Genomic DNA, 14,392 nt, shown 5'->3' on the forward strand with positions numbered 1-14,392 from the left:
GGTTTCGGTAATAAAAATACACAGTAAATTACATTTACGTTATATTGTTTTACATTGCCAATCAGAAAGTATTATTACTTATTATAATATAATATTTAACTTTTAGTTTTTTAAGTTGTTTGTTTTGTTTTCTTACTATGACGGTGAATGTGTGTACATAAATCTATTTTTATACTAATGTTATTAACATATTGTATGTTCATTAATAATGATATTATTATGACATTCCAATATATGTATATTAATATATCGTAAGTTTTGTTGTTTTATAAAAAGTGTTGAAGTTAAATTTTAATGTTACCTACCAAAGGAATTCCTTTAGGAGTAAAATATTAATACTATTTATATATTATATTAATTGATATTAATGGAGTTTGGAAACAATTTTGGAACGGAATGTGATCAAAATTTAAAATTTAAATATTAAGATTTTATAATTAGTAGATAAGTACTGTTATTGTAAGTTAATTAAATGAGTTCATAATTTAAACTATGCCTTTCACGACTTTTTGAATCTTTACACGTGTAGATGACACTGATTGATTTTAATTGAACCAAAATATAAATGATTTTATTTGTAACCTAAAATCTATTATTTTTATCCATAATCTGTTTTACATTATTTTTTAGATCTTCATTATGAAAGCGATCAACATATCGAGTAGGTATAAAATAAACTTCATAGCTTAGGCGGTTATCACACTGCGCCGCGCTCCGCCGCGGAGCGCGTGATTTTCATATAAAACAATCACGCGCGCGGACGCGTTGTCAGTGTGAAGTGCCGCACGTGTTTTCTATACAAACTGAGGTACTTGCATACAATGATTAAATCTGTCACCCCGCGCTCCGCGGCGGAGCGCGGCGCAGTGTGATATCCGCCTTAATCTAACATGAACTGTATTTTAATCTACTTATATTTTTCCAGGAAAAATTATCAAGTTTTCCAGTGGCTCTCAAGCCTTGCTCTGGCGGGACTACGCGTACAACCGCAAACGGTCTACCTTGTTTAATAAATTCCGGTGGAATTGTGTGGACTACCACAAGGGCTGCAAGGCTTCTCTGATCACTGACCAGGATATGTATGTCTTGGAGATGCGTGGGAGTCACGACCACCCTACAATAAAGCTGCTACAATCTGGCGGGGTCTTCTTTAAAGCTTAGGTTAAAAGAAGGAAAACTTGTTGGACCAAAATTGGCCTTATGCCCGATTTCACCATCAATTCCTGATTTTTAAGTGACCTCGGTACGGTTACTTAAAATTAGGGATTGATGGTGAAATCTGGCATTAGGGACTTAGGCTGGGATGCACCATCTTACTTTAACTTAGACAAACGTAAAAAAACTGTCAAACACCATACAAAAAGCACCGGTTATCGTCATAGTTACGGTCAAAGTTAGGTGGTGCAACTTAGCCTTAAAAATGTGTCGTTTTTACGGTATTCTGGTAAGGATGTATTTTACAAGTTCTGTCGGTTACGTAATATGAGCTTTGACGTTTATGTAGCACTCTTTCAGTAGAAAGTAGATTCCTAGATACATACCTTTTTCTGCGTGATGATGCCCATCAGCAGAGACGGTCGTTCTGTTTTTATTCTTAAAGATAAGGAGACCCTTAATTTTTGATATTCGTAAGTGCCAAAATACTACTCAAAATTGAATTAATGTTTTTGATTTGATTTGAACCAAAGAAATATTTATTATAGATTTACGACTAAAATCAAGTGTTTTTGTCCTATAGGTATTGTCCTACAGTTCCATTATTTTTATTATTTGTAATTAATTACTTAATTTCTTTTTTCATGTTCAAATTCAAATTCAAATTATTTATTGCATGTTTACCTAATTTTATTATTATAACAAGTTCAGTTTTATACTGATCATAGGTGGAATTGTGTAAAGCAATCGTAATCATTTGACAGTTTATAACGTACGATTATTCTGTCAAACGATTTGTTGAACACTTTATCGTACGTTATGAACTGTCAAATGATTACGATTGCTTTACACAATTCCACCTCTGACTGTCATTCTGATTATTATTTAAATGCATTGACTGACTATTTACAAAACTTTACAGGAAAACTTATAAAAATGTATACTGGAAAACAAGCGTTGCTCTGGGAATATCATACCTTCAACCGCAGACGGCCGACCCACCACAATAGGTGGCGCTGGTACTGCATGTACTATCACAGAGGATGTAAGGTCACGCTTATCACTGATAAGCAAATGAACGCCGTGGAAGTATTTGGGATGCATGACCATGAACCCGTTGAGTACATAGAATCGGGCGGGGTGTATTACAGGATAAAAGTTTAATCACTTTAAAAACTAAGTTTAAATATTGTGTTGTATGAAAATAATAGATATAAGCACTAGCTTTCCGCCCGCGGCTTCGTCCGTGTGAATTTTTTTTACAGAAAAACATTATCGCGCGCGTCCCTGTTTCAAAAACCGGGATAAAAACTATCCTATAACCTTTCCCGGGACTCAAACTATCTCTATGCCTTTCATCAAAATCGGTTCAGTAGTTTAGGTGTGAAAGTAACACAGTTAGACAGACAGAGAACTTACTTTCGCATTTATAATACCTATTAGTAAGGATGTTTATATCCGTTATCTGGTGCCAAGTAAAAGCATTGCTTAGTTTGGGACTAGATGGTACAGTGTATAATTATGTATTATCACAGAATAATAATAAGTACTACGTAAAGAAGTATTACTTCGCGAAGGTATTTAAAAAATGTATGCTCAATGTCATTAACAATATGGTGTAATTTAGCCTGTCTCAAGAGTCAAGCACCATTTTGTTGACAAACGTCAGTGATCGGCACTGCGCCGAAGCTATAGGGCTGACTTTGGTAAAATGATGTGACGTGAGGTGCCAAACTGCGGAAAATGGCGGAGGAAATACATGATTTAGCATGAATTATCATGAATAATATTAACTACTTTTTTACCTCTCAGTGTCTTGAGGCAACTTAAAAAAGTACATTCTGTGTTTTTATTATTATTTAGGCAGTTAAATACTGCACAGTATTTAGTACACCATTTTCTTTATTTTCTTCCATCATACACAAGAATCGCTCCTATGTGAGGCCTTGTCGAATAGTATCCTGTAGGTGGGCCATCGTGCGTGTTTTGTTTTCGATGTAAACTCGCGGAGATGAACAGGCCTGGTATTATGTTCAAAAATATTTATCACACCTATTTGTCTTATTCTCATTCTATCTTCTCTTAATCTTATACAGGCTTACAACTGTCAAATTGGATTACGTGATATTGCAGTATTTCGTGTTTTTGTAAATGAACATTACAAATATTCCTTAAAAAAACGGGTTTCATTTAAGCTAAGGGCTTCCCACCAGGAAAATTGACTTTCTCTAGAAAATGTACAAAATAGAATACATGAGATATTATAAGTAGTAAGTTAGTTGATTACTGTCATTAAGAACTCACTTGAAGAGACATAAGATGAAGAAGGTAAGTACACTCTCCTTGAGACTATTTTTCACTTCATAATACTACATACATAACACTACATAATAGAACTGTCGCTTGTATGTAGTTCACCGCATTGCAATACGTTGAATACTAGAATCAATCTCAAGATTATGTTTATTTATTTTATTTATTGTTCTGTGATTGGTTTCAATTCATCCATTACCGCTGCAACAAACCAGTAATAGAATTGATTTAGATAACAGTAGAGGACCGCAGCTCTTTCATACTACATCAGGTTAAACTTTTGCTAGAAGAGAACGAGGCTTGAATGTAATTTTATATTGCAGCTGAACTCATCCAAATGGTCCACGGAGGAAAGGCGTTAAAATGGCAAGACTATGTTTATAATAGGAAGCAGAAAGCGAAAAGATGGCGTTGGTGTCGCCACAGTGAAATCGACTCCGTGTATTTTTGTTATTTAAAAATATTTATACATCCAATATGATTATAAAATCAGTAGTGTTTTATAGAATTTCGTTTGATAAAGTGCCACAGACGTTATTACAATGATATCTCAAGGGATTATTGTCTTGGTGCTGATGTGTACCCGGTGATAAATAGTGACTATAAACGTGAATATTACGAGTGAATACTTACAATCTCGGACATAAACTGGTGTGGAGTGAACTATTCTAGCACTTAAACTCAGTGAGTGAAAACATTTTACGTGAAAATTGTTGATAAACATTATTCGTACGTTAATTTTTCAAATGACATGTAAACACAATCAGCTGATGAATCATTATGGACTAACAAGACAGTACACCGCTGCTACTCACCGCTAGATGACACTAGTTTCCATAATAATATTGGCGACATCTGTTGATATTTGTGGAAAGCGGATTGCTGTTTTCGATAACGCACAGTGACCAGGACACTCATATCGTAATTTTGCTACTGACCAGAAGAGGTCGCTACTTGCCATACAAGATCTTCCAACGACAATAAACGAACCTCGCTACTCACCACTAGAGGTCTCTGCTTGCCATACAGTAGATACAACAACAGCGTGACATCTACCAACTTGGAATTGTACTAACTGCTACAACATTGTGTGCATTCAGATAGATCACAAAATGTCAAAACCCACTAAAAAAGATGTATTAGTGACACGCAGGAGGGCGCTCATCGTCAAATGCCACAAATGTAAACAGAAAATTGACTCAAACGATGCCGTACAATGTTCGTTTTGCCGCAACTATTTTGAGTTTGATTGTATCGGCTACTCGGAAAAATTACATCGTCTCAAAGATGCAAATACAAAAAAGAACTGGAAGTGTAACTTATGTTGCAAAAAAGCGACGGAGACCTCTACACCAAATCCTACATCTTACGTGACGCAAAGGAAAAAGGACACCATCGCCAGGTCAAAAAATACTCCTCCCCCCTGTCTGACCCTGTCGGAGGCTGCACCCGGGTCCCCAGAATCAACACCAGCGAGCGTGCTCTCAAGAATGGACTGCCACCGAGGAACACCTTCGGGCATGTCATCACACACTCATGAAAAACTATCACAGTCGCCGAACGGGAGCGTTGCATCACAATTGTCATTCGAATCGCCCATCTCTAATATGATTAATGACTCACTAACGCAGGAGACCCTCGATTCATTAGATAAACCACTATCAAAAAGCTTGGACTGCACTGTGACCGACCCAATTCCAATAATTGAGGAAATGAAAGAGACTATCACTTTACTGCGGTCAGAGTATGCCATACTACAGAATGAATTTGATAATACGTCTCTTGAAAATAACAACCTTCGTCAGCAACTTAGCAAATTAGCAAAAGAAAATGATATGCTGAAAGCATTATGCCAATCTCCACTAAATGACAGTCATGCAAGTCACTGCTCCAAAAAAAGTAACAGGCGCTCAACATTACAGTCCGAGGCTGTATTTTCGATGACACATTCTGAACCTAATTCAACTGTCGTGCAGACACTCAGCGATAAAATCAAGACCTTACAAAAGCAACTAAAATTCGCTGAAAAGGAGATACTGAATCTGAAAGAATGTATCTCTTCATTGGAACAGAAATTATCACATGACTCACAAGAGACTCTTGGAAGAACGAAAAGCACGAATATTGAATGCTCAAGACTTGTTGACGATAGAAAACGGATATTCATCTTCGGAACGCAACGCTGTAATGGTCTATCGGCTGCCTTAACGCGTGAACGGGAACACACACAATATGAAAAATATAATGTTACTGCACAAACAAAGCCGTACGCACTATCCCCAGATGTATTAAGTAACGTATTTAATTTAGAAGTAAATCCTAGCGACAAAATAATAATTTGTATTGGGGAAAACGATTATGATAAAAAAATTACAGCTGCAAGCTTACACAGATTAGTTAAACGCTTTATTAAACATGACATAATTGTAGTAAATATACTGTCGAATAGGTACTTAAACTTAACTGATTTGAATCACAGTATAAATCAAATCTGTACTGAATATAAAAACTGTCATTATATCAATTGTAACTCTAATAATGTCTTTCAATTAGCAAAATGTATCAATTATGTAATCGACTGTGTTGACTATGAACGCAAATATCTCGACCCTAAACAGCTGAAAAAATATATAGTGCGCGGTATGCTAAAAACTAAAAACATTGGAAAAGAACATCGGAAAGGTACCATTCCATATTTCTTTGCTCGAGCTCAAACTAGAAATAATAACTCTAAAGGTCCTGAGCTTATCGAGTCATCGCAATTAACTCAAACTACTTTGCATCAGTTCTTCCCACAAATAAATAAAAACAATTCCTTTCGTGCCTCAAAGCAATAAAACTAAAAGTCGTTTCAATATAATGCATCAAAATATTGCCAGTATACTATCAAAGCAAGATATTCTTGAAATAACCTTACAGGAACTAAACAAGTCTGGTAATGAACCAGATTTGATATGTCTCTCTGAAACCCTTTTGAGAACAGGCAACGAAAAATATATAAATATGATTAACTATGAGTTGGCATCTTCATTTTGTAGGGATAAGCAAAGGGGTGGCACATGTATACTAATAAAAAAAATATATACTTACCGAGAACTGACTAAACTAAAAACGTATGCAAGCCAAAAAACTTTCGAAATTTGTGGAATTGAAATACCTATGCATAAATTGATAGTCATATGTATCTATCGGACACCCACATCAGACCCAAAAGTTTTCTTACATAAACTAGACCAATTACTATTTGACCTATTGAAAAAACATAAACGTGACACCAAAATTGTCTTAACTGGCGACTTTAATATAAATACCTTAAAAAAAAGTAGTATTGCGAAGTACTTTGGTGATTTATGTCGTAACTATAATTTGAATATACATATTAATGAACCAACTCGCAAAAATTCGTGTATAGACCATGTGCTTAGCAATATTAAGGATGCCACTGCTGAAGTACTCCCCTTGTTTTTATCAGATCATGACACTGCACAGCTTTTGAGTTTTCCGGTTCGTCGGTCTTTTATACCAAGGTCATATGCGATACTTAGAAAGGACTACAGTTATGAAAACATTCGCAAGTTCAGGGAGTGTTTAGATAGTATGACTTGGAGTCAAATATACGCAAACACTGATCTGAACGCGGCATTTGTAGAGTTTCATGATGAACTTTGTCTTTTCTACAAGCTGTGTTTTCCAGACAAGAAAATTAGGATAAATCAAAATCCCAATAAAAACAAACAAAAATGGATAAGCAACGGGCTAAAAACTAGCTGTAAAACAAAACGGTCATTACGTTTTAGATACTATAAAGACAAAACGGACAAAAATAAAAACGAATATACAAAGTACTCCAAAATTCTAAGAAAATGCATAGACAATTCAAAAAAGAATTCTAATATGAAATATATAAATAAAAGTAAAAATAAATGTAAAGCGACATGGACAATAATTAAAAATGAAACCTGCTATTCCAAAGTAGACGATGACATTTCTGAAATAAAATTTGATAATAAAATATTGACTAACCCACCTGACATAGCTGCGGCTTTTAATAATTATTTTATTGAATTGACTAATTATAAAAATGCGACAACGACTAATACACAACAAAATCAAAATACCAATACCATGTCAAACACAATGTTTCTTCTTCCAATGAATGAAGATGAAGTTAAAAAAGAAATCATTGGTCTAAATAACACAAACTCCGAAGGTTTTGACGGAATCTGTACAAGAATTATAAAAGAATGTACTGAAGGACTTGTACCAATTCTAACACATCTTATAAATCTCTCATTTTCAATGGGTATATTTCCCGAGTTGTTGAAGCAATCCATAGTCAAGCCATTGTACAAAAAAGGTGCAAAAAATGAGGTAAGCAACTACCGACCAATTACGTTAGTTCCAATACTATCTAAGGTTTTCGAAAAATGCATGCATCGTAGATTAATGAACTACTGTAACACGTATAACATTATTAATAAAGCACAGTTCGGTTTTCAGAAGGAAAAGTCTACGACATTAGCAATTTTTACTCTAGTAAAAACTATATTGGATAATCTAAATAACAGATATCTAACTACAGGACTTTTCTTTGATATGTCAAAGGCTTTTGATTTTGTTGACCATAAACTTTTATTAAAAAAACTACAATCGATAGGGATAAGAGGACCCACTCATCAGTGGCTAAAATCCTACTTAAACAATCGTAGTCAACGCGTAGTTGTCAGCAAGTTAGTAGAGGACGAAGTAATACCTTACGTTTCGGACTCGAAAATTGTTGAGTGTGGTATCCCTCAAGGAAGTGTCCTAGGGCCTCTTTTGTTTATTTTATATATTAACGACATAACGGTAGTGACAAATCATAAATGCATCTTATTCGCCGATGACGTATCTATTATCGTGACATCTGAAAATAAATCTATACGTGACCATGAAATTGACATAAATAAAACAATCGACAACGTTATTAAATGGCTAGACATAAATAATTTAAAATTAAATCTTAATAAATCACATTTTATCCAATTTAATCAATCCAATCATAATCAGTCCAATTTTAAACTGAATATTGACAAAATAAAGGAAATAACGTCCACCAAATTTTTGGGAGTAGTCATAGACCAAAACTTAAACTGGGAATTGCATATAGATACTTTGTGCAATCGTATAAATAGCTTTGTCTATGCCCTCAACAAAATCAGGAAGGTGACAAACTTACAAACGGCTCTCACTACATACCACGCATATATAGCTTCCATTTTGCGTTATGGGATAATTTTGTGGGGAAATAGCACAAATAGACAAAATGCGTTTATAGCTCAAAAAAAGTGTATCCGAGCTATCTGTGGATTGCCGCCCGGTACGTCCTGTCGAACAGTTTTTGTAAATTTAAACTTACTCCCGCTGCCGGCACTGTATGTTTTTGAAATAGGCTGTTTTGTGAAGAGAAATATCAACCTATTTATGAAAGCAAGTGACAGGAACACAAGACTGAAACGGGATCCTAACAGACTTGTGTTAGACATTATTCCAAGGTCAGCCAAATACATTAAAAGTTGCCTAACAATGTGTACAAAGATATATAATAATATCCCTAATGACATTAAACAATTAAATATTAACCAATTCAAATCAAAATTATATAAATGGCTTATTGACAAAAGAATATATGACATTAAAGATTTTATTGACATCAAAACCTAATATTAATGTATGTAAAATTAAATTGCTATACTTATTATAATATAAATAATTAATTAACTGACTGAAATGTAATTTTGTAATTTTGCATGCTATTTGTAATGGCGAAACATGTGCACTACTGAATTCTATATATACCATGTAACATCTTTATATACCTACCATGTTTTTACGCAAATAAAATTCTGATTCTGATTCTGATTCTGAAAAACCGCTGCTGGAGATGGTACTGTACTAGGTACCATAAACACTGTAAATCTTTTATCATTACCACTGGAGATTGCGTCGTTGTAGACTGCACGAATGTTCATAACCATGGACCACCGCAGACGATTCTCACAAAATCTGGATGTACTTTTGTCAAATATTAGGAAATAATTACATAGCACTTAAAAAAAAATTTTTTTTTATAAAGACTAATCCTAGAGAATTCTTTTTAAGCCCTTGTGGTAAGCTAAATATACTTGTGTACGAGTGTATCCTTGCTTTATTAATTGTGGATTTGTTACTTATGCAATTACAGTACAAAAATGACACCCTTTGAAAATATATAGAGCGCTACACGTAGAAGGTACAATATAAAATAAAGAACATTCAAGCAGAACAGGAATCCCACATTTCGTTTAATATTTTATTAATTAACCTATTTAATGTCGTGTTGCAGCTGGTAAAATGATACAGATGGACACAGGCCACAAGCTGTTGCTTGTTCGCAATCACACATACATTCGGATGTTCAAGTCCAGATCTTGTCTTCGGTGGTACTGCTCAATGTACCACAAACGGTGCAAGGCCAGCATCGCTACGACGATCGACCTTGTTCCCTACGAGTTTAAAAACAACCATAACCATCGACCACCTATTCTAAAATTGCAAGAAGACGGAACTTATGTTAAATGCATTATTGTAGTTTAACTTTTTATTAGTCGGTGTCTCCTCCAAGGGATGCGCAATATCTAATCATAATAACAACAAGGGTGTCCGTGGAATACCAGCTTCATGATGAGATAGTTTCAACAGAAAAAAATAAAGCTTTTCCCGCTGTAGGGAGTTGTAACAGAGGAGAGTTGAGACATTGACGATTTTTTGGAACTTATTAACTACTAGCGAACTCGTGACAGTGTGCGCTTTTTAGTTCAAGTCTCGAGGTAACAAATACGTGCTGTTGCGAGCTCGCTGATAGTTAATAAGTTCCAAAAAATCGTCAATGTCTCAACTCTCCTTTGTTACAACTCTCCTCGGTCTCCCCTACCGATGAAGTAAACATCACACTTTTCAAAGCATATTGTCAGATCTTTTACACGGGAAGTCTTTGGGTCAACCATACCAAAAGTCTCTGGACGTGTTCAGAATGCTGCTGGGGCTGCCGCGCTTTTGTAGTGCGTCAGGGATGGTTGCTTGTCACAATGTTGATGGCTTCCCGGCTATCATTCGCAAGAAGACAGCATTGATATTGGAATACATTGGAAAATAATAATCACTTGATAACGATTACTGACATTAGCATTTAAGGTGTTTGTTTACTAACCAAATTATGAACTATAAGTTGTTCGAAATAAAAACTTTATAAAAACTCATAAAACTTATTTATTTTTGTAAATAGGCTTTTAAAAAGCACTTTTACACGTCTCAGTATTAACTTTATTTTTTTATTTTTTTATTTTTAGCTCTATCACATTTCTTGGGATGTCATTTCCTCACATTTAATTTTCATAGCTGGAGTACGGTATGCATGTTATAAGGACCTATCGTATCACCCAATACGATTCCAAAGTTGCTACTACTCATCTTATTTATTCTTATTATAACATCTATAAATTATAATTACAGGAATATTAATATCAACGAGGCGAGGCTACAAAGGAAACACTCTGCTGATGCGGAGATATACCTACAATCGGTTGACCAGGTCGACAAGATGGCTGCTCTGGTATTGCTCCTTCTACCACCGAGGGTGTCGCGCCACGGTCGCTACCAATGAAATCCTCGAGCCAGTCAGGTTTAATAATACCCATGATCATGACCCTCCAAAACTGAGACGCACTAAAGACGGTCTTCATTTGTATGAAAAAACAAAAGAATAATAAGAATTCCGACCGGATCGACCGAAAAAAAAACGTCCTGACGTTTTAGAAAATTTATTTATAAGTCTAGTTCTGATATAAGATAGTAGTAAAAAATATACTAAGATAAACTTTGTTTACTACGAATTTAATCACTTTTATCGAATATTTTAGAATAAACAGTACTTTTATTTGATAAATGAAGTGCTGTTTTGTTTTTCCCATCACTGACAGTAGCGTCACTCTACCACCCATAAAATAAAAGTTTTTTGACATTTTAATCCCCAATAATGGTACATTTATTATTAACTGGGTACTTTATTTTGCGAGTTGCTTTGACTATAATTATGCGAATGCCATGACACATTGATAAATTTTTAAAATATATTTTTACATCACCTAAAAAATCGCTTGCATGTGAATCGAAAAAGGTATGTGAAAATTACCCTAAATTTAATTAGAAAACTTTGTTATTTTTCTTACAGATCCCGTATTTACCAGAAATCAGCGTGGTACTGGTATGGTACTTCAAATAGGAAACGAAAGATACGTCAAAGACTATTACAACGATTTCGCTAAAAAGACTAGATGGCGATGCCACAGGAAACACCATGGCTGCAAGGCCTATGTGTTTACTGCCGAGAAAACTGTTATAAAAGTTGGCGGGACTCATAACCATAAGTTGTAACTTATACTCGTTAATATTTTATACTCGTAAATTTTATAACAAACCAGCTGTATTCACCTCACCATGAATTTTTTCAAATAGGACTGCATTTAGTTAAATGGTAAAACGATTTTTTTATTTAACATTGATACGTTTTTGGCCAGCATCTGTGTTTTTACTTACATCTATTTTCATTTGGCAATGCTCTAACGACGATTTTTGTTTCATCTTTTCAGTCATGTATGTTAACAACCCCAATGGCAAGGCGATAGCAATTGTGAATGGGTACACCTTCTACATGGACGGACGGAGGAAATTCACCAAGACCTGGCAATGTACCAACGCTGGGAGGTGTAGAGCCAGGTTTACCACCACGAAGTGTGGGGAGGTGGTACGCGAGTTCAATTCCCATAGTCACCCGCCACCGCGTATCGAAGTGAGAGACGGGATATTGCTAAGAATTAAGAAATTTTCCCCTTCATCAATGTTGGGCACGGGGTCTGGGCCGTATGTCAACGCTGTAGAAATGCAATAAACTTAGTAAAATAAGCTATTTATTGCGCTGACAGATCCACACAAAATACCAAAGAGCTATTAAAATAATACAGTAAAAGGTATTGTAACGGTTAGCGTTACCGCTGACCGTTATCTTCGATCTAAATTCTAATTTAATTACTATTATCTACCTAAATAAATAAACTTAAATAATAATATATCTAAATGTACGTAAACTACCTAACTAAATAACTTAATTAAATAATTCATATTGTTCTACACTAATAAAATAAATAAAATAATAAATCTACAAGCAAACCCGCGCGAAACAAGTTGTTCAATATTTCTTTTGTTCTCTGTCGAGCGGGCGGACTGTTTTTTATGTATGCGCAAGCGACGCGCCTACGGCCGCGATGCTCCCGCCGCGTCTCCTAGTCCGAGCCAGAGCGTTAGCGAGCACGGACGTATCGCTGTCCGTCACCGCCGGACCCGCGATGTATATAATATCTTAAAAACTAAATATGTAATCGCGTATTGGTGAACCCCGCTACCGGGTGAGTGTTGCAAAAGTATTTTTAATGCCTAGATTTTATACTTGTGCTAAATGTAAGTACCTAGCCGCCATTTTGTTCTCGAAATGTGCAATCCCTGTGCTCAGTGTATCTGGACGATGTCATTTCGTAATTTTAACTGTTGCTACAATTTGTTACTCGTAATATTTTACATCTTACTGCACAATAAAATAGTAAATCTATCAATTTTATGAAATGACATCGACACGTCATGACCTTACATGACCTTGGTCGTACTGTAACGACACTAATTTCAATTCTACTTGCTAATTTAAATTGTTTCATCGCATCGTACTTGTTCTAATTATTCTAAATTATTGCCTACCTATATTGTTTTACAAATTAATTGCCTACATAGATGATATGCTAAATATTGTCTACCTACATAATTTAATATTTTTGCCTACTTCACTTTGCAATCACTTTCTCTGCACCTACTGTAATTCTGTTTGACTGCCACATCATTACATCACCATTTATTACCAAAATCATTCCATCTGCTTCGCTAGTATTTTGATGTCGCAGTCAAACGGACAAAAGCTAGCAACTGCTTTAGTGTCCGCTTTGATTCGCAGGGTTCACCCTCACCTTCATCTTTACCTTTCTCCTCACTACAAATGGCCATCTCACCACTACCGAAACCACCACCTGGCTCCTCAACCCGGCAGAGCTGCCTGTCGTGTCGGACGGCCCGTACGCACACTCTAAGTGGCCCTACACCACAGTGCGTACGGTCCCTAACCGTCTGGCGCGTCGACGACCCTGCGGGCTCACCACCAGCGAGGAACCAAACCACATCACCATCAATGCTAGCGAGGACAGTGGTTTGAATATACTACCACCGGTGACGAATCTCGTGCGATACGATAGTTTGCTCGTAACCCACACCCTTAAGGTCTCTTGCTACTTAATTCTTAATAAATTATACTTGTTAACCTAAATTATCTTTTATTTCTCTAACTATTAATCTAAATTCAATCATGTCACAGCTCCTAAAGCACTAACCGTGACATTGGCGCCCATACCGGTCTATTCTATCGCACTTGAGACGTTACCAGTGAGTTTTACTTGTAATAAATGGTTATTCTTGGTGTTGGCATTCAAATAACTTAGTTATAAGATTGTAACTAACATTGTAATCTCTGTGTGGTAGTACTAAACTTGTAATTTTTGTGGAGAATAGCTACACTATTCTACCTACTATAATTTTCTTAAAAATAAAATGTATCTACCTACATTTTATAATATTAACTAAATTCTACCTACCTTTGGTAATATTATTTAACTTTTAATCACTACCTACCACACATAGATTTTGTTAAACTAAATTGTAATGCTTACTGTTGTATTGTGTAAATTGCAACACACACCCGCGTGCCTACCTAGTATTTTTTTTTTATATTACGTACTCCGTAATTCTAATCTAA

At 35.4% G+C, this 14,392-nt stretch overlaps 1 protein-coding gene across 17 annotated transcripts in view; it reads left to right on the forward strand.

The window, feature by feature from the left end:
* LOC135076983 (modifier of mdg4-like) overlaps positions 1 to 14,392 on the forward strand; it is a 351,682-nt gene that overhangs the window by 260,778 nt on the left and 76,512 nt on the right. The window contains exon 5 of one of the 17 annotated variants that reach the window (XM_063971546.1): positions 10,999 to 11,267. The exons of 13 other annotated variants lie outside the window; for them this stretch is intronic. In XM_063971546.1, coding sequence (XP_063827616.1) covers positions 10,999 to 11,252 — 254 coding nt within the window. In that variant the 3' untranslated portion in view covers positions 11,253 to 11,267. Of the gene's footprint in view, positions 1 to 925; positions 1,177 to 2,077; positions 2,335 to 9,832; positions 10,099 to 10,998; positions 11,268 to 14,392 lie in introns of those variants that run through there. 3 more of the 17 variants (XM_063971547.1, XM_063971553.1, XM_063971558.1) reach the window with 3 other exon arrangements.

The sequence above is a fragment of the Ostrinia nubilalis genome, chromosome 12 (assembly GCF_963855985.1).
Source record: "Ostrinia nubilalis chromosome 12, ilOstNubi1.1, whole genome shotgun sequence".
NCBI lineage: Eukaryota > Metazoa > Arthropoda > Insecta > Lepidoptera > Crambidae > Ostrinia > Ostrinia nubilalis.